Below are 21,819 nucleotides of genomic sequence, written 5' to 3' on the forward strand. Positions count from 1 at the left end.
TGCACAGGACTAACCCAGTCAGTAACACCAGCAACAATACTGTTCACTCAGACCAGATTATTTAAACTAAAATAATTTAACTTCATAATATCTTAATAACTTTCTGTAATGAAAAAAAAACTTATTTTGAAGGTTCCTTACGAATGATGTTAAAATATGAAGGTTGTTATGCATGATACTTTTAACATTGACAAAGTGTTACCCAAACTACTTATTTAGCATTTTGGGCGAGGAGCCTCATTCTAACCAGCAACATGTGGGTATCACTTGTGAACATGTAGATTTGGAGTGTGATGCCTGACTCAACATGTCCTAGGCCGTCATTGAAAATAAGAATTTGTTCTTAACTGACTTGCCTAGTTAAATAAAGGTAAAATAAAAAAGTCTAATTGTTACTATCTCATGCCGCCTTGACTAATAACATTTACATTTACATTTAAGTCATTTAGCAGACGCTCTTATCCAGCGACTTACAAATTGGTGCATTCACCTTATGATATCCAGTGGAACAACCACTTTACAATAGTGCATCTAAATCTTTTAAGGGGGGGGGGGGGTTAGAAGGATTACTTTTTCCTATCCTAGGTATTCCTTAAAGAGGTGGGGTTTCAGGTGTCTCCAGAAGGTGGTGATTGACTCCGCTGTCCTGGTGTCGTGTGGGAGCTTGTTCCACCATTGGGGTGCCAGAGCAGCGAACAGTTTTGACTGGGCTGAGCGGGAGCTGTGCTTCCTCAGAGGTAGGGAGGCGAGCAGGCCAGAGGTGGATGAACGCAGTGCCCTTGTTTGGGTGTAGGGCCTGATCAGAGCCTGAAGGTACGGAGGTGCCGTTCCCCTCACAGCTCACAGCTCATTTTATAACGTTTTTGACATGCGTTTTTCTGGATTTTTTGTTGTTATTCTGTCTCTCACTGTTCAAATAAACCTACCATTAAAATTATAGACTGATCATTTCTTTGTCAGTGGGCAAATGTACAAAATCAGCAGGTGATCAAATACTTTTTTCCCTCACTGTAGACATTCCATGGTGATGTCTTCTTAACACCACATTCTTTTGGAGAGATTGGAAACCCAAATTGGTCTACACGGACAAGTTCTGGCCTGGTTTAGATCTTATCTGTCGGAAAGATATCAGTTTTTCTCTATAGATGGTTTGTCCTCAAATCAACTGTAAATTTCAGGTGGTCCTTTAAGGCTCAGTTTTAGGACCACTCTTGTTTTCACTATATATTTTACCTCTTGGTGATGTCATTCAGAAACATAATGTTAACTTTCATTACTATGTGGATGACACCCAGCTGTACATGTCGATGAAACATGGTGAAGCCCCAAAATTGCCCTCCCTGGAAGCCTGTGTTTCAGACAAGGAAGTAGATGGCGGCAAATTTTCGACTTTTAAACTCAGAGAAAACTGAGATGCTTGTTCTAGGTCCCAAGAAACAAAGAGGGACAAAAAACTGAATTGATGCCGATATCACGGACTGTGGATATGCAATTTCTGCAATCTACCCCATTTAAAACAGTGATGGACAAGTTCACAAGCCTTGGCATTGCGGTGACAAGAGAACTTGATCAGCTATTGAAAGCGAATTTGGAAATGAACATTTATCAGCTTAAACAAAATATAGATTTTTGGAATACTCTGCCTATCTCCTTGGTTGGTCGTATAAACGCTATTAAAATGGTTGTCCTACCCAGGTTTCTTTACCTCTTCCAATATCAACCCAATTTCATACCACAAAGCTATTTTAAGAAACTGGATTCAATAGTAATTCCATTTTTATGGGATAACAAGGCAGCCAGAATTTCAAAAAAGCATTTATGCAAGTACAAGATAGAGGGGGGGCTTTGGCCTTCCTCACTTTAAACTGTATTATTGGGCTGCTAATCTGAACATTGTGTCTTTCTGGAGGGAAAGTTTACCTGGGATGCGACAGAATGATATGCCTTCATGGCTTTTGATTGAGCAGGCCTCCTGTCAACGTTCCTCACTCCCTGCACTTGTTAATAGTCTAGCATATGTGAAAAAAGCCACGTATGACTCTAAACCAGTCATTTCTCATACTCTTAGGATCTAGAAACAGATTAGGTATTTTCTTAACATACCCACTATATACATTGACAGCCCGATTTGCCTGAATCATGCTTTTCACCCTGTATTGGATGATATGGTGTTTTCACAGTGGAGGGAGAAGGGGCTCACAACAATTGGTAACTTATACATTGATGGTTATTTAGCTTCATTTCAATAATTACAGGGTAAGTTTAACATGCCAACAACACATTTTTTCAGATACCTCCAAATCAGGAATTTCCAACAATTGTTTACAGACAGATTATTTCACTTATAATTCACTGTATCACAATTCCAGTGGGTCAGAAGTTTACATACACTATGTTGACTGCGCCTTTAAACAGCTTGGAAAATTCCCGAAAATGATGTTATGGCTTTAGAAGCATCTGATAGGTTAATTGACATCATTTGAGTCAATTGGAGGTGTACCTGTGGATGTATTTCAAGGCCTACCTTCAAACTCAGTGCCTCTTTGCTTGACATCATGGGAAAATCTAAAGAAATCAGCCAAGACCTCAGAAAAATAATTGTAGACCTCCACAAGTCTGGTTCATCCTTGGGAGCAATTTACAAACGCCTGAAAGTACCATGTTCATCTGTACGAACAATAGTACGCAAGTGTAAAACACCATGGGACCACGCAGCCGTCATACCGCTCAGGAAGGAGATGCGTTCTGTCTCCTAGAGATGAACGTACTTTGGTGCGAAAAGTGCAAATCAATCCCAGAACAACAGCAAAGGACCTTGTGAAGATGCTGGAGGAAACAGGTACAAAAGTATCTATATCCACAGTAAAATTAGTCCTATATCGACATAACCTGAAAGGCTGCTTAGCAAGGAAGAAGCCACTGCTCCAAAACTGCCATAAAAAAAGCCAGACTACGGTTTGCAACTGCACATGTGAACAATGATCGGACTTTTTGGAGAAATGTCCTCTGGTCTGATGAAACATAAATAGAACTTTATGGCCATAATAACCATCGTTATGTTTGGGGGAAAAAGGGGGAGGCTTGCAAGCCGAAGATCACCATCCCAACTGTGAAGCATGGGGGTGGCAGCATCATGTTGTGGGGGTGCTTTGCTGCAGGAGGGACTGGTGCACTTCACAAACTAGATGGCATGATGAGGTAGGAAAATGATGTGGATATATTGAAGCAACATCTCAAAACATCAGTCAGGAAGTTAAAGCTTGGTCTTCCAATCCAGAATTACATCAGGGATTTTAGACATCGTAAAAATATTCAGTGACTCTCTTAAATCTATAAGCATTCATGATGTAAAACAGTGTGATTGTACCTCTCACAGAGAAAGATATTCCCCTCTGAAGAGAAATGCATCACTTGAGTTAAAAATGTCACAATCCTGTGTGAAAGAATGCATTGTAGAGTCCGATCCAAATCGTTTTGGATTGATAGCTGGATACAGATTGGATATTTAGTTTACACTACATTTTGTTATGTCTGAGAGAAATAAACAACTTCGTCATGACATTTGAAGCTAACATAATCTCACAAACTCACAGCTTTTTTCAACGTTTGTCCGAAATATTTTTGAAAATATAAATATAAAAGACCCATATTTATATATATTATGATATAGTTTGCATCACTAATAAACATTCTGCTATATTCACTATTGTCTTCATTACACTTCAAATGAAGCTTGTTTAACTCCATTGTTTGTAAATAATTGATATCTTAAACCAGTTAAATATAATTTTCATCTTTGGACTGTCAGTCCTTGCACTAGACAAAATGCCTGAGAGAGGTTACATTTCCCTCACCCCTCAGCTATTTACCAAGTGGCAGAGCCACAGTTTTCTTTACTTTAAATAGATTCTTACTTTGGTCCTTCTTGTATACTTTTTACCCATTAGTAACTAATCACCAAAGACAATGAGACCGCTTATAAAAAGGAGGTCAGTGATTTGGCAGTGTGGTGCCAGGACAACAACCTCTCCCTCAACTTCAGCAAGACAAGGGGTGCTGATCGTGGACTACACGAAGCGGAGGGCCAGGCATGACTCCATCCACATCGACAGGGCTGTAGTGGAATGGGTTGAGAGCTTCAAGTTCCTCAGTGTCCACATCACTGAAGAATTAATGTGGTCCACACACACCAACGCAGTCATGAAGATGGCATGGCAGTGCCTCTTCCCCCTCAAAAATATTTGGCAGATCCTCAAAAGGTTCTACAGCTGTACCACTGAGAGCATTTTGACTGGCTGCATCACAGCTTGATATAGTACCTGCTTGGCATCCGACAACAAGGCGCTACAGAGGGTAGTGCGTACGGCCCAGTACAACACTGGAGCCAAACTCCCTGCCATCCAGGACCTCTACAAAAAGGCGGTGTCAGAACAGTGGAAGGCCCTAAAGATTGTCAAAGACTGAAGCCACCCAAGTCAGAGACTATTTTCTCCTCTACCTGACAGCAAGCGGTACCGATGCACCAAGTCTGTACCAACCGGACCCTGATCAGCTTCTACCCCCTATCCATAAGACTGCTAAATAGTTAACCTCTAGAGTCAGTTGATGCACCAGTCCGTCAAAATAAGTTACACTACAAAAAAATCCCCATCAAAATGTGTCAGTTTTGACTTTTTCCACATTTTATTGTCTTACATATTGGAATTCAAATGGATTCAAATGTCATTTTTTGTGAAATATCTACCAAAATACTCTATATGGTATGAAAAATAAAACACAATTATATCTTGATTACATAAGTATTCAACCCCCTGAGTCAATACATTAGAATCACATTTGGCAGCAGCGATCACAGCTGTGAGTCTTGGGTAAGTCTAAGAGCTTTCCACACCTGGATTGTGCAACATTTGCCCTTGATTATTTTCTAAATGTTTCAAACTCTGTCAAATTGATTGTTGATCACTATTAGACAACCACTTTCAGGTCTTTCCATGGATTTTCAAGCAGATTTAAGTCACTTGACCACTCAGGAATATTCACTGTCTTCTTGGTTTAGTTTATAAGGATCCCCATTAGCTACTGCGCATGCAGAAGCTACTCTTCCTGGGGTCCACATAAAATGTACATATACATGACAAAGTACAGAACAGTAATATACAGAATCTACTCATTCCCGGGTTTTCTTTATTTTTACTATTTTCTACATTGTAGACTAATAGTGAAGACATCACAACTATGAAATAACACATATGGAATCATGTGGTAACCAAAAACGTATAATTGAAATTCTTCAAAGAAGCCACCCTTTGCCTTGATGACAGCTTTAAAAACTCTTGGCATTCTCTCCACCAGATTCATGATATAGTCACCTGGAATGCATTTCAATTAACAGGTGTGCCTTGTAAAAAGTTAAATTGTGGAAGATCTTTCCTTCTTAATGCGTTTGAGCCAATCTGTTGTCTTGTGACAAGGTAGGGGTGGTAAATAGAAGATAGCCCTGGGGCTTTAAATAGATTTTCAAGGTGCCAGGTCGAACAATTTTGACTACTTTTGATGTGTAGATGTGCTGTCTATAATCACCCTGGAGTCAAACCTTTTCATAAAATTTGATCGTAATACTGGTTTGTATTTTCATTACATTTGTCAAACTATAAGTTGAAGAAACATGTACTGTATTGAAGTTTAAAATAAATTAGTTCATAGTTAATCAAGAGAGGAAATAACAAACAAAAAATAAATATTGGAATGAAGCTTATTATACATGAAATAAATAAATGATAACTGTTTTAGTAAGTGGACAGCACAGCTTGAAACCACAAATGACATAACTTATAAATATAAAAAAATACTTTTTTCAGCTCAGCTGTAACTTTGATTAACAATCAGATGCATAATATAAAAAGTAGTACATTGCACAAAAACATGTGGCCTTTTAAGCCTATTATCAATTTTCACTTGATCTTCTCAGATGCAGTCCTATGTAGTCAAGTGATTTTCCATGCATTAAAGTCCCGTGATTAGCAGATATAGATGATTGGCTGTTCTTGTGATTACAATTGGCCACAGATGTTAGCATTGTCACCTCAGAAGAGACCGTTTCTTCTGGTGTACTGTACATTGTAAGATCTGCGTCTGTGCCAGCGTTTCCTTAAAGCTGCACAGCAGCCACATAAAATGCACTGCAGAACAAAGATGGAGAAGTATGATGCACATGTAAAATCAAATCATTGCAGAGATTTAGCATATTTTTTTAATAAATACACTGTAAAATATGTAAACAGTATACACAGTACGCAAGTGAACACATGCCTATACGAACACATAGCAGGTTCCACAGGGGTACCAGAATGATAGCGATGCCACAAGGGATGATAATGTGGTTGTTGTAGTAGGAGCTGTGGTAGTTGCAGAAGCTGCAGTTATTGTCATCGTCAGAGCTGCAGTTGTATGTTGTCGTAGGAGCTGCAGTTTTGGTTGTCGTAGAAGCTGCTGTTGTGGTTGTCGCAGGAAATGCACTTATTGTCAAAGGAGCTACAGATGTAAGAGCTGTAGTTATCATAGGAGCTGCAATTGTGATTGTCGTAAGAGCTGCAGTTGTAGTTGTCATAGTAGATTCTGCAGTTGTAGCAGTATTAGGACCTACAGTTGTTGTAGTAAGAGATTCATTGATTGTCATAGCAGCTGTTGTTGTGCTGGTTGTAGGAGCTACAGTTATTGTAGTAAGAGCTGTAGTTGTTGTAGGTACGGTAGATGTAGTGGTCATAGGCACAACAGTTGACGTAGGAGCTACAGTTGTTATAGTCGGAGCTGCAGTTACGGTTGTCATAGGAGCTGCAGTTGTTGTATTAGAAGCTGTAGTGGTGGTCGAAGTAGCTGCAGTGGTTGTAGTTGTCGTAGTACCTACAGTTGTTGTAGTCAGAGCTGCAGTGGTTGATGTAGGTGCTGCTGTTGTGGTTGTAGTAAGAGCTATAGTTGTGGTTGTAGCTTCAGCCAAAATTGCGGTTGTCGTAGGAGCTACATTTGTAGTTGTCGTAGTAGGTGCTACAGTCGTAGTGGTCGTAAGAGCTATGGTTGTTGTAGTAGTAGCTATATTTGTTGTCGTATGAGCTACAGTTGTCGTTGTAACTGCTTTGGTTGTAGTGGTTTTAGGATCTAAAGTTGTTGTAGGAGGAGCTGCAGTTCTCATTGTAGTAGTAGGTGCTGCAGTGGTTGTTGAAGTAGGTGCTGCAGTTGTAGTTGTCGTAGTATCTACAGTTCTTGTCGTAGGAGCTACAGTTGTAGTTGTTGTAGGAGCTACAGTTCTAGTTTTCGTAGCAGGTGCGGCGGTTGTGGTTGTCATAGGATTTTCACTTGTAGTTGTCATTGTAGGTCCTACTGTTGTAGTGGTCGTAGGAGCTGCACTGGTTGTTGAAGTAGGTGACGAAGTTGTAGTGGTCGTAGGAGCTTCAGCGGTTGTTGTACGAGCTACAGTTGTCGTTGGATTAAAAGTTGTTGTAAAAGAAGCTGCAGTTGTGGTTGTTGTAGGAGCTGAAGTTGCAGTTGTCGTAGTAGGTGATTCATTTGTAGAAGTCGTAGGAGCTACAGTTTTCATTGTAGTAGTAGGAGCTACAGTTGTTGTTGTAGGTGCTGCAGTTGTAGTGGCCATTGTAGGTGCTGCAGTTGTAGTTGTTGAAGGAGCTATAGTTGTCATTGTAGTAGTAGGTGCTGCAGTTTTAGTGGTTGTAGTAGGTACTGCAGTTGTAGTTGTTGTCGGAGCCACAGTTATCATTGTAGGAGTAGGTGCTGATGTTGTAGTGGTCGTTTGAGCTTCAGTTCTAGTTTTCGTAGCAGGTGTGGCAGTTGTGGTTGTCGTAGGATTTTCACTTGTAGTTGTCATTGTAGGGCCTACTGTTTGTGTGGTCGTAGGAGCTGCAGTGGTTGTTGACGTAGGTGCTGCAGTTGTAGTGGCCGTATGAGCTACAGATGGCGTTGTAGGTGCTTCTGTTTTCGTGGTCGTAGGATTTAAAGTTGTTGTAAAAGGAGCTACAGTTGTGGTTGCCATAGGAGCTAAAGTTGCAGTTGTCGTGGTAAGTGATTCAGTTGGAGAAGTCGTAGGAGCTACAGTTGTCATTGTAGTAGTAAGAGCTACAGTTGTTGTTGTACATGCTGAAGTTGTAGTGGTCGTAGTAGGTGCTGCAGTTGTAGTTGTTGTAGGAGCTGCAGTTGTCATTGTAGGACCTGCAGTTGTCATTGTAGGACCTGCAGTTGTCATTGTAGGTCCTGCAGTTGTCGTTGTCGCCGGAGCTGCAGTTGTAGTTGTCATAGTAGGTACTGTATTCATAGTGGTCATTGGAGCTACCGTTGTTGTAGTAGGATCTGCAGTGGTTGTTGTAGAAGGTGTTGTTGTGGTTGTCATAAGAGCTATAGTTGTTGTAGTAGGAGCTATAGTTGTTGTTGTAGTTGTAGCTACAGTTGTCGTAGGAGCTTCAGTTGTGGTCATTGTAGTAGGAGCTGCAGTTGTGTAAACTGCAGTTGTGGTCGGAACTCCAAGGACAATCCACCATAAAAACACTGTGGTTTATGAGATGAATGGTTAATATGTTCATTGCGCACAATATCATTATTTCCAAGATTACCTTTCATCAACATGGTGCAGTTTTTGACATCTTTATTATATACAATAAACAATTATAATTTATAGCTACATAAATAATTCCCTTGATTGTTAATAATGTTACCTATAATACCTTTTTGAGATTACCACACCTGAGTTGTATTTTTTTTACAGTAATATAATTCAACTAATAGACGTTACAGCAGTGTGATAATGTTTACCTGTCACGACTTCCGCCGAAGTTGGTTCCTCTCCTTGCCCGGGCGGCGCTCGGCGGTCGACGCCGCCGGTCTTCTAGCCATCGCCGATCCACTTTTCATTTTCCATTGGTTTTGTCTTTGTTTCCCACACACCTTTGTTTTCATTTCCCAATTACTGGTCATGTATTTAACCCTCTGTTTCCCCCATGTCTTTGTGTGTGATTGTTTATTGTTAAGGTTGGTACGTTTCCGGCTGTTTTTTTCCGGGTGCTGTTTTCACCCGTTGTTACGGATACAGGTAGTGTGTATCCTGTATTTGTGTGTGGTGTGTATCCTGTTAGTTAGCTAGCTGTTGTGGAAATAGGCTAGTCTAGCTTAGGGGTGTTTTTGATTATTGTTTCTTTGCTTGGGTCCAGCTCAGCCCCTTTTCTCACACCCCTTTACCGTGTGTTTAAAATAAACCTTTTGAGTTTGACAGTAGATTTCAGTTGTCTGTGGTTTTTGGTTCTCACTGTTCTTTATCACTATAATTTGCATGATTTATGTTACGGGTCTCGTATCCATCCCCCCTAGACTGCTGGGCCAAAGGGATTCGTAACGCCCGTGTTTTATGGCAACCGTTATTGTTCGCACATTGGTATTGTTACTTTGTGCTGTTTTCTCAAGTAAAGTGCGTTGTTCACTCATCTCTGCTCTTCTGCGCCTGACTTCATGCACCAGCTACACCCACCGCCTGACAATACCGCTAACAACTTAGTCATTTTCCTTTTTTGTATTTTGCAAATGTATTTAATCGAGGTGAGACTTTTGACAGTAGACAAGGCAAAATGTAAAATTGCCCCAATGAAATGTCAGAATAAACATATTTAAAAAAAATCATAGGCATTGTAACATCATATGCAAAGAATATGTACATCATTGCTCATTATTATGATTACATTATCCAAATGTATATGGTCTATTCTGTCACCATCTAGCATTTTTGGTTGCTAATATTTTGATTCAGGATTAATACACGAGTTGGCATGATGTTTGCACTTAGTAAAAAATGAGTTAGAAACATAAACACAGAATGAAATTCAGTGTACTACTTAACCATGGTAAAAAAAAAAGTAGCTGTCATTTTCTGTGTCTTTTTTTGGACTCAGTTGATGCAGTTTTCTGAATGGAAAGAAAAATATCAATTTTATTGACAGGTAATTTGAACCACTATTAATGTGCAACGGTAGACACTTTTCAACTTTATCTGTAACTTTTTAAGCAACTAAATGGATTTGAACTCATTTATGTGTGCCAGATCAAGAGGTGTGAATAACTACGCATGCTAGACATCTCGGTGAATAAGGTTTCAAGGGTGTGAATAATTTCGCAATAGGCACTATAACTGCTGTGAACATGGATTTATACACCGTAGTGAAATTACACAGTAAAATCCAGATCAGCATTGCATTTTTTCCATGAGAAATCAGCCTATTACTGCATCACGTCAATCATGTTACTTCATAAAAGAGGAAAAGTAATTTCAAATTTTCAAATGGTCTGCCACAGCCCAGCAATTCATTCTGAATTCTATACATATTCTGTGAAAGTAATTCGTGTAGTTCATCAAAAGTGGATATTTTTTGTAATATAAAATATAATACATAAAATAATATATTATAATCCACATTAGCGTTGCAATTTTTCAGGAGAAATCAGCATTTTACTGCTTAAAAAACATAAGTATTTAATCTTGGCTATCAAAAGTTTACCAATCCAATTTCTATATTCTTCAAAAGATGATAAAAAATAAGAAACCCACACACTGCTCTTGATAATATCACTGCTCTGTATTAAGCTTTACATATAGGCCTCGAGGCCTTCGTCAGAGATTTTTGATTTGAACCCTTATGTAGACATTGCTCCACCCACATCCGTTCAATGCATTGAATGGGATTGGAGTATAAGGAAAACAAGCATATGTTACCAAACATAACAATGTGCATTTCATAAGTATTCTTATAATTCTAATAAAGTGTATACATAAAACGTATTAAACAAGACAGTGAAACCACAATGAGGACATCGACCTATCAAGTAAGTTTTCATAAATCAATGGGTACTGTACAAGAAAAAACGTCAGAGTGATCTGAAGTGGCGGCATTAACTCATGTTTACATTTACATAACATGCATGGGCATTTCATCATGTCTGGAGGGTGAAAATCCCAAAACATTCTCTTTTGCTCAGAGTATTATTTATATCAACTCCCTGGTCTGATATCTTGACTTTCTCTATGCCTCAAAATGTAAAGGTAGATCATTAAAATGTACTGCGACTGGATAATCCCTGTTGTTTCTCCTGATTGAACTTTTATGTTCACTAATTCTCTGTTTGAGAATGTTGTAAAATCTCTTATTTAATCAATTTTGAATTCAGGCTGTAACACAACAAAATGTGGAATAAGTCAAGAGGTATCAATACTTTCTGAAGGCACTGTAAATCATGTAACTGTTACTTCAAAAAGGAGAAAGTATGAGACCATTTTACCTTGTTATATTTGTATGTATTTCTTTTTTTTGTACTGTGTGCAGTTTCTTTTTTAAATGTATCAAAGCTTTTCCATGTATATATTCCATTATACAGTAAAGGTTATTACTTTCCTACAGCAAACACTTCAATGCCAGCCTCCTATTTCTGTAATTTCTCCAAATAGCAATTGAGGAAGGTCTTGGTGAAGACAATAAACAATCACAATATCTACCTTATCTACTCTAAAATCTCATTATCTTTCTTTTTCTGTTAACTATTTCAAGCTTTTTTTATATATATATTTTTTTATTTCACCTTAATTTAACCAGGTAGGCTAGTTGAGAACAAGTTCTCATTTACAACTGCGACCTGGTCAAGATAAATCAAAGCAGTGCGACAAAAACAACAACAGAGTTGCACATGGAATAAACAAACTGATAATCAATAACACAATAGAAAAATCTATATACAGTGTGTGCAAATGTAGTAAGATTAGGTAGGTAAGGCAATAAATAGGCCATAGAGGCGAAATAACTACAATTTAGCATTAACACTGGAGTGATAGATGTGCAGATGACGATGTGCAAGTAGAGATAATGGGGTGCAAAAGAGCAACAAAAAAAATAAAAATAAATATATATATATAAATAACAATATGGGGATGAGGTAGCTTACAATTGTTGATACAGTAGGCATACTGTCATGAAAATGTATTTCTAGCTTCTATTACTATATTTCAGGTGACGTAATATTTTGGGAGGCACCAAAGTTAACAAGATAAAGGTGATGAAAAAGGGAGGGACAGAGGAATGCATGTGAGAGGTACGTAGCTTAAAAAAAAAATATCCCCAGGTACTGACGTGGTATGGAAAACTGGTTTGGTGTTCTGGCAAAAGATTTGTGATGGACAAGAAATTATTGAAAGAAAGGGAGGGGCAAAGAATCTGTTTGAGAGTATTATAACAGTTATGTACTGACCTTATTTTATTGAAAACTGATTAGGTGACAAATACAATTAATCAGAAACGTGCTTCATTGTACTTAATTGACTTTTCTGAAGTATGCAGGTTTTCCTTCTCCAGCTGACTGTCAGTATCACTTTATTCAGGGTTAAACCATGATGCACAGTTTTCCTGTCTTCCCCAGGGTGTTCCTCTTTTTCTTCAGGAATCTCAACTAAGGGGAATCTTCTGCATCCCAATGTTTTATTAGCTAATCTAAAACAAAAGGGGGTATACATAACACCTTGATGAGTGTTCCAGTATCATTCATAACAACTATGACACATTTATTCAACATCATTCTTGAGGAATATGTTAAATATAAGTCCCCTCGAAAAGATATTTATTTATCAGTACAACAACATGTTTATTTCTCCTGGCACAGTACCCAACCCTCTGACATACGATTCAGTCTGGAAGCACCAGGTAAGTCTCAGAGCAGTACCCAGGTAGCAGTTTAGGGGTTTATGTGCCTTGCTCAAGACAACAAGGCCAGAAGGTTTGGAACCAGACCTGGCTGTAAATACTATATTTCAAATACTCTAAGGGACTGTGGTCGGTGATTGAGCTTGACCGGCACAATGGAAATGTTGTCGTAGTCCCATAAGAGCAAACCCCATCTTTCTGGTACTCAATCCAGACAGGCCCAATACTATTTGAACCCAGGTCAGAGCAATTTATGGCATTGTAACGTGTTGAGTAACTTTTCTTGATACCTGAAGACATGCATTAGCTCCAATCAAATCAATCAATCACATTTACTTTATAAAGCCCTTTTTACATCAGCGGTGGTCAGGAATCGCTTTGCTGATACCGACATAAACCCCATCGAGTCAGAAGCTTATGGCTTGGATTTAGCTCAGCAAAGACTAATACAGCCTTGTGGTGCACAGGACTAATCCAGTCAGTAACACCAGCAACAATACTGTTCACAATACTGGTTTAAAATAATTTTACTTAACTTAATAATAACTTACTGGAATTAAAAAATAACTAATGAAGGTTCCTTGTGAATGATGTTAAAATATTAAGGTTGTTATGCATGATGATACTTTTAACATTCACAAAGTGTTACCCAAACTATTTATTTACGCAACTTGTGCGAGGAGCTTATTTCTAACCAGCAACATGTGGGTATCACTTGTGAACATGTACATTCCTCGGTGTGATGCCTGACTCAACATGACCTATTGTTACTATCTTACGCTTTCTTGAATAATAACCACTGACTGCCATGAACGTATGCATGCGCTTTTCAGTTATAACTGCTAGGTGTAAACACATCACAGGTTTTAGAGAGTATGTTTATCGTCAAAAGTGTGATTTTCTTCTTTAGTGTGTGACTAGCTTTAAGACTCATTTTCCACCAGCCTATTCACAGAGACAGTGGTGTGAATGCGGCTCTGTTCAGCTCAGCAATGTGAAAAGCCCATCCAGAATTGGAGTAAGAATCAAAAAAATATATGATATATACAGGATATAAAGGATTTTTCCTTAAACTTAATCAGTCAGGTGCATTTATAACCTTTATTTATACTATTCAACTAACAAAATTGGCATGATGCGTTCCGTTACACCTCTGTGAAGTGAATTATTTCCATAGAACTCCATCCTGTTAATATATTGGCTACTTGCTATAGTCAACTAAACTAACACATGTATTGGTATAAATGTATTCAGTTTAGAGAAAACTTATTGTCATCTTGCAGAGGCAAAAATCCCCAGTCAGAAAGTGTTGGCAAGTTGCTTCCCATGTCAGTGTTTTGATCAGTGATTTTTTTTGGCACATATCCCAACTAACGATTTGCATTGACCCAATCTTAACAACTTATATTTATCAGATGTGAATTGTACAACTTACTCTTACACTTGACCCTATTTGGATGTTTGAACTGTGTTTCTGATGATTTATTGTTGTCTTTGGTGTTGCCGTCCACCAATAACTACACTGTTCTGTGACTAGCCACACCCTAAGAGATCATGGTTGATTAAACACTGGTCTGGTTTGTCATTAGATGACATATGATAAGATGGCATGTTTTTTTAAAGAGTTGTATCACTCCCTGACGTCTCCCTGACGTCTCGTATGACGTTGAAAGGTGTTCGAGTTTCTTTTAGAATCTGTTCTATTGAACATACCTCTACATCCATAACAAGGAACATCCTCCTTGTTATATGTTTGAATGCCATGGTATGACATGGAGATGGTGTTAGTGCTTAGTTTATATTATAATTTAGTAGATGCTTTTATCAAAGCAACATACAGTAGAGCATGCATGCATTTTTGCGTGGCTGACCCCAGTGGGAACCAAACCAACGACAACCGTGGCATTGCAAGCACTAACTCTACATAATGGTACATAATGGCCCTTTGAAAACTTTTAATGCTAGCTTTCATCAATTCAGACATGTTAGAATGCCTTTTCAAAGTATTTGGACCGGGCCTATACAGTGAGGTACAAAACTATTGGGACAGTGACAATTTTGTTGTTTTGGCTCTGTACTACAGCACATTGGATATGAAATGATACAATGACTATGAGGTTAGAGCAGATTGTCAGCTTTAATTTGAAGGAATTATTATCCATATCGGACTTCACAGTTAATATATTTTGGAGAAATGAATAAAAATGTGTATCTTGTGGCTGAATTAAAAAAACTTTGTATTTAAGGACTTGTATCTCTCTATAATAATGAAATGTGTTCAGGTTTTTAAAATCTTTTCTACTTCACATTAACATGAACCTACAATAGTGTTTCAGTATTTTGAAGGGTGCCTTGGTCCTCATCATTTTGATATCATGATGGTCAGTCCTTACATTCATAGTTACATCTATGAATTTGAGAGTGGTTAAGTTTACTAAAGTGGTGGGGGGGGTGTCTGCTTTGTTGTTGTTTGAATCCCAGATTGCCCCTTTAAGGACTCAGGGTCTAAGAACTGAAATCTTTATTAAAGCTATCAAAAAGTTAAGGTTGTCATGATTATCAATTTATTTTTGTAACACCTGCACAGCTAATTGCATCTCAATCTTACCAACCCTATTCATTTTATAGAGTGTGTCACGCCCTGACCTTAGAGAGCCGTGTTTTTTCTGTATTTGGTTAGGTCAGGGTGTGGGGTGGGCATTCTATGCATTCTATTTCTTTGTTTTGGCCGAGTATGGTTTCCAATCAGAGGCAGCTGTTTCTCTTTGTCTCTGATTGGGAATCATACTTAGGCAGCCTTTTTCCCACCTGTGTTTGTGGGTAGGTGTTTTCTGTTTTGTATTCGCTACCTGATGGAACGGTTTGGCTTTTTGTTTTGTTTGTGTGTTTCATAGTTAAATAAAATCATGAGCACTTACCACGCTGCACTTTGGTCCCCTTCTTCCGACGAACGCCGTTACAGAGTGAAATATTTGTAGACCTGCTAGATTGAAGATGTAAGCTCAGATCACTACCTTTTTGTAAAAGAATTACAGTGCATCTGAATGCAGTTTCATAATAGTATTGACCTATTTCTGGGTGCATATTTAACGTCTGCAAGGTTCATGGCAACACTAATGTGCATCTGAAGTATGCAGGTTTTCCCTCTCCAGCTGACTGTCAGTATCACTTTATTCAGGGTTAAACCTTGATGCACAGTTTTCCTGTCTTTCCCAGGGAGTTCCTCTTTTTCTTCAGGAATCTCAACTAAGGGGAATCTTCTGCATCCCAATGTTGTATTAGCTAATCTAAAACAAAGCGGGGTATACATAACACCTTGATGAGTGTTCCAGTATCATTCATAACAACTATGACACATTTATTCAACATCATTCTTGAGGAATATGCTAAATATAAGTCCCCTCGAAAAGCTATTTCTTTATCAGTACAACAAACATGTTTATTTCTTTTGTCAAAGTACCCAACCCTCTGACACACTATTCACACAACAGTCTGGAAGCACCAGGTAAGCCTCAGAGCAATACCCAGGTAGCAGTTTAAGGGTTTATGTGCCTTGCTCAAGGCCACAAGGGCAAAAGGGTTGGAACCAGAACTGGCTGTAAATAGTATATTTCAAATACTTTAACTAGCTGTAGTTGATGATTTAGCTTGCCTGGCACAAAGAAACTATTGTCGTAGTCCCAAAAGAACACAGTGTTGATGTGCAGCAGTGTTCTTGTATGCCATGTGTCACAGTGTACAGAGAGAAGAACAAGGAGGTGTGGCCTGACCCCCTCCAATACCTCACTGTCTGATCCCAATACGTTGGCCCCTCTGGCACTCACTCCAGACAGGCTCAATACTATTTGAACCCAGGTCAGAGAAGTTGATGGCATTGTAACGTGTTGAGTAACTTTTCCTGATACCTGAAGATATGTATTAGCTCCAATCAAATCAATCAATCACATTTAATTTATAAAGCACTTTTTACATCAGCGGTGGTCAGGAGTTGCTTTACTGATACTGACATAAACCCCATCGAGCCAGAAGCTTATGCAGTGGATTTAGCTCAGCAAAGACTAATACAGCCTTGTGGTGCACAGGACTAATCCAGTCAGTGACACCAGCAACAATACTGTTCACTCAGACCAGATTATTTCAACTTAACTTAATAATAACTTAATAAATTACTGTAATGAAAAAAAAAACTTATTTTGAAGGTTCCTTATGAATAATGTTAAAATATGAAGGTTGTTAAACATGATGACATTTTCAACATTCACAAAGTGTTACCCAAACTATTTATTTACGAAATTTGGGTGAGGAGCTTCATTCTAACCAGCAACATGTGAGTATCACTTGTGAATATGTACGTTCCCAAGAGTGATGCCAATTGATGTCCAATTGTTACTATCTCACGCCTTCTTGACTAATAAGGTATGTTGCCCTGGATGTATGCGTGTGCTTTTCAGTTATACTCGCTAGGTGTAAACACATCACAGTATGTTAATCGTCAAAGGTGTGATTTTTTTCTTTAGGTTGTGACTAGCTTTAAGACTCATTTTCCACCAGCCTATTCACAGAGACAGTGCTGTGAGTGCAGCTCTGTTCAGCTCAGCAATGTGAAAAGCACTTTATAGGTTTTACAACTTTAGCCCATCCAGAATTGGAGTCAGAATCAAATATAGGATATATACAGGATATACAGGATTCTTCCTTAAACTTAACCAATCAGGTGCATTTATTACCTTTATTTATACTATTCAAATATCAAACTTGGCCTGATGCATTCCTTTACACCTCTGTGAAGTGAATTATTTCCATAGAACTCCATCCTGCTTATTCAATGGCTACTTGCCATTGTAAACTAAACTAAGACATGTACTGGTACAAATGTATTCAGTTTAGAGAAAACTTAAGGTCATCTTGCAGAGGGCAGAATCACCAGTCAGAGCATTTTGGCAAGATGCCTCGAGTGTCACTGTTTTGACCAGGGATTCTTTGACACATTCCAACTAAAGATTTGCATTGACCCAATCATAACAACTTATATTTATCAGATGTGAATTGTACAACTTACTCTTACACTTGACCCTATTTGGATGTTTGAACTGTGTTTCTGATGATTTATTGTTGTCTTTGGTGTTGTTGTCCACCAATAACTACACTGTTCTGTGACTAGCCACACCCTAAGAGATCATGGTTGATTAAACACCGGTCTGGTTTGTCATCAGATGACATATCATAAGATGGCATGTTTTTTTAAAGAGTTGTATCACTCCCTGACGTCTCCCTGACGTCTCGTATGACGTTGAAAGGTGTTTGAGTTTCTTTTAGAATCTGTTCTATTGAACATACCTCTACATCCATAACAAGGAACATCCTCCTTGTTATATGTTTGAATGCCATGGTATGACATGGAGATGGTTTTAGTGCTTAGTTTATATTATCATTTAGTAGATGCTTTTATCAAAGCAACATACAGTAGAGAATGCATACATTTTTGCGTGGCTGACCCCAGCGGGAACCAAACCAACGACAACCGTGACATTGCAAGCGTTACACTCTACATAATGGTACACAATGGACAAAACATGTAATGTTAATTTTCATCAATTCAGACATGTAAGAATGCATTATCTTAGTAATTGGTCCTGGGCCTATACAGTGAGCTCCAAAAGTATTCTTTTTTTTTTATATATAGATTTTTTTTACCTTTATTTAACCAGGCAGGCCAGTTGAGAACAAGTTCTTATTTACAACTGAGACCTGGCCAAGATAAAGCAAAGCAGTGCGAAACAAACAACAACGCAGAGTTACACATGGAATAAACAAACATACAGTCAATAACACAATAGAAAAGTCTATATACAGTGTATTCAAATGAGGTAAGATAAGGGAGGTAAGGCAATAAATAGGCCATAGTGGCGAAATAATTACAATTTAGCAATTAAACACAGGAGTGATAGATGTGCAGAAGATGAATGTGCAAGTAGAGATACTGGGCTGCAAAGATAGGCTATGTACAGGTGCAGTGATCTGTGAGCTGCTCTGACAGCTGGTGCTTAAAGTTAGAGAGGGAGATATGAGTCTCCAGCTTCAGGGATTTTTGCAATTCGTTCCAGTCATTGGCAGCAGGGACCTGGAAGGAAAGGCGACCAACTGAGGAATTGGCTTTGGGGGTGACCAGTGAAATATACCTGCTGGAGCGCGTGCTACGGGTGGGTGCTGCTATGGTGACTAGTGAGCTCAGATAAGGAGGGGCTTTACCTAACAAAGACTTATAGATGATCTGTAGCCAGTGGGTTTGGCGACAAATATGAAGCGAGGGCCAGCTAACGAGAGCATACAGTTCGCAGTGGTGGGTAGTATATGGGGCTTTGGTGACAAAACGGACGGCACTGTGATAGACTGCATCCAATTTGCTGAGTAGAGTTTTGGAGGCTATTTTGTAAATGACATCGCCGAAGTCAAGGATCAGTAGGATAGTCATTGGGACAGTGACAATTTAGTTCTTTTGGCTCTGTACTCCAGCACTTTGGATATGAAATGATACAATGACTATGAGGTTAGGGCAAATTGTCAGCTTTAATTTGAGGGTATATTTATCCATATCAGGTGAACCACTTTTTGTACATAGTCCCCCCATTTTAGGGAACCATTGTTATTGGGCCAAATTCACTTGTGTATTAACTAGGAAAAAGTTAATATTTGGTCCCATATTCATAGCACGCAATGACTACATCAAGCTTTTTCTATTATTCTATTCTTATTTACAATAAAAGTGACTCTAATTACACAATGCATTATTTACCATGAATTTCTATTGGGCAACAAATAATCTAAAACACAGCCAAAACAAACAGAAAATGCATCCAACAAATTTGTAGTCACAAGCCTGATGTAATCATTGCATGGGACCAAATATGGGACCAAATACTTAACCTTTTACCACTTTAATACACAATTGAATTTTAACGGGTCCTCATTAGAGTTAACTTTATATAATGGGTGGTTCTAATCCTGAATGCTGATTGGTTAAAACCGCATTCCAGCCAGTGTCTATTCCACAAGTTAAATATATGACATTAAAATGCCTATTTACTCTGTTCCATCTGACTGCGCAATCCACTGTCATCAGCCCAGCCAAACATTTTATAAACTTTTATAATCTCCACTATAAGAAGCATCTAGACATTATATCACTTTTCAACAGCGGAGATTTGTATAAACCTTGCTGTCTGTCTCTCCGACATTTGCAACCTTGTTTCAATATTCAAATTCAATCTCCAGCTGTCCGATAGTAATGAACTTGTTGGGAGGAGACAGACAGGAAGCATTTCTCAGCCAGTCTAAATCATGAATCAGCTGGAATATTTTTATGGATATATACAAAGAAATGTCGGTTGAAAAAGGTAAAACGAAACAAAGTGCAGCTATCACACGCCGGAGGAGATGGCTGCCATTTTACGGGCTTCTTACGAGCTCTATTATGACCGAAAAGAGATTCTGGATATCAGAAAAATGATTGCTCACCTCGAACTGGACAAAGACTGTACAAGGCCAGAAGAAAACAAGAAAGTGCTTCAAAACTTTGAATTTGCAACCAATAGAATGTTATATATATGGGGGATACAATCTTCCCAGCTCTGCAGATGTTGCTGCGAGGAACATTTATTTTGGTACTGTCCATGTGTAGCTCCTTTTTGGTCACAGGTCCAGGAATGTGTCACGACTTCCGCCGAAGTTGGATCCTCTCCTTGTTCGGGTGGCGCTCGGCGGTGCCGGTCTTCTAGCCATCATCGATCCACTTTTCATTTTCCATTTGTTTTGTCTTGTTTTCCTCACACCTGGTTACAATCCCCTCAATCACTTGTTGTGTATTTAACCCTCTGTTCCCCCCATGTCTTTGTGTGGGATTGTTTATTGTTTCATGTATGTGCACGATAGGCTGGTTGCGCTGGGTTATGTCAACCCGTATTGTATTTCGTGTTCGTTGTGCCGTGTGTTTTTGGTTCACCTAAAAAAGGCTCCGTTTGCTACCCAATAACTGCTCTCCTGCGCCTGACTCCCTTACAGCCATTTACGTATACCTAACAGAATGGTTGAAGAATTGCAACATTTACCTAGAACTAACACTGCAGATAGCAAAACTGGATGATTTGAAAAGTGATAGTCAATCGATCAATAATATAATAATTGTTTTAGCAAAAATGTTTCTTTCATTTACAATCTATAGAAGCTATGAGAATAGAAAGATTCAATACTTTTGTGAAGCATCACAGCACAGTTGAAAAATATATGGCAAATAGAAATCCAAAATGTATGGTGTTAAGAGATAGATGGGATGGGTTGAATGGAGCTGAAGATTGGGACTAATAACAACAAGATAAGAAATGTAAAACATGTTGGGTCTGTAAAATGTATATAGGTTCAGAAATTTTGTGAAATTGAAGTTACAAATCAAACTGGATGGACATCAGAAATAGAGGAAGGCCAGGACTAAAAACAAACAAAATATAACTATTGTAAAATATATTGTGTCTGTAAAATGTGTATAGCATGTATAAACTGAAGGTAGAAGCCTAAGTGTTATTGTTTATTAGTTTACTCCAATTAGGGGTGGGGTGGTTGGGTTTACGGGGAATAATGAAGGCATATTCTAAAAAAAGTGTGACGTGTCACGACTTCCGCCAAAGTCGGTTCCTCTCCTTGTTCGGGCGGTGCTCGGCGGTCGACGTCGACGGTCATCTAGCCATCGCCGATCCTTTTCATTTTCCATTGGTTTTGTCTTTGTTTCCCACACACCTGGTTTTCATTTCCCAATTACTGGTCATGTATTTAACCCTCTGTTTCCCCCATGTCTTTGTGTGTGATTGTTTATTGTTCAGGTCGGTACGTTTACGGATGTTTTCTTCCGGGTGCTGTTTTCACCCGTGTTTTGTGGCAACCGTTATTGTTCGCACATTGGTTTGTTTACTGTGTGCGATTTCTGAAGTAAAGTGCGTTTTTCACTCATGTCTGCTTTCCTGCGCCTGACTTCATGCACCAGCTACACCCACCGCCTGACAGAATCACACACCAAGAAACGTCATAGACTCAGCAGGAG

At 38.8% G+C, this 21,819-nt stretch overlaps 1 protein-coding gene across 1 annotated transcript in view; it reads right to left on the reverse strand.

The window, feature by feature from the left end:
- The window catches only part of LOC106599179 (uncharacterized), a 57,228-nt gene extending 50,621 nt beyond the window's left edge, over positions 1-6,607 (reverse strand). The window contains exon 1 of the mRNA XM_082970118.1: positions 6,316-6,607. Within this exon, the coding sequence (XP_082826244.1) occupies positions 6,316-6,607 (292 nt within the window). The remainder of the gene's footprint in view (positions 1-6,315) is intronic.
- Positions 6,608-21,819: the final 15,212 nt, after the last annotated feature.

The sequence above is a fragment of the Salmo salar genome, chromosome 27 (genome assembly GCF_965601325.2).
Source record: "Salmo salar chromosome 27, fSalSal1, whole genome shotgun sequence".
Lineage (NCBI taxonomy): Eukaryota > Metazoa > Chordata > Actinopteri > Salmoniformes > Salmonidae > Salmo > Salmo salar.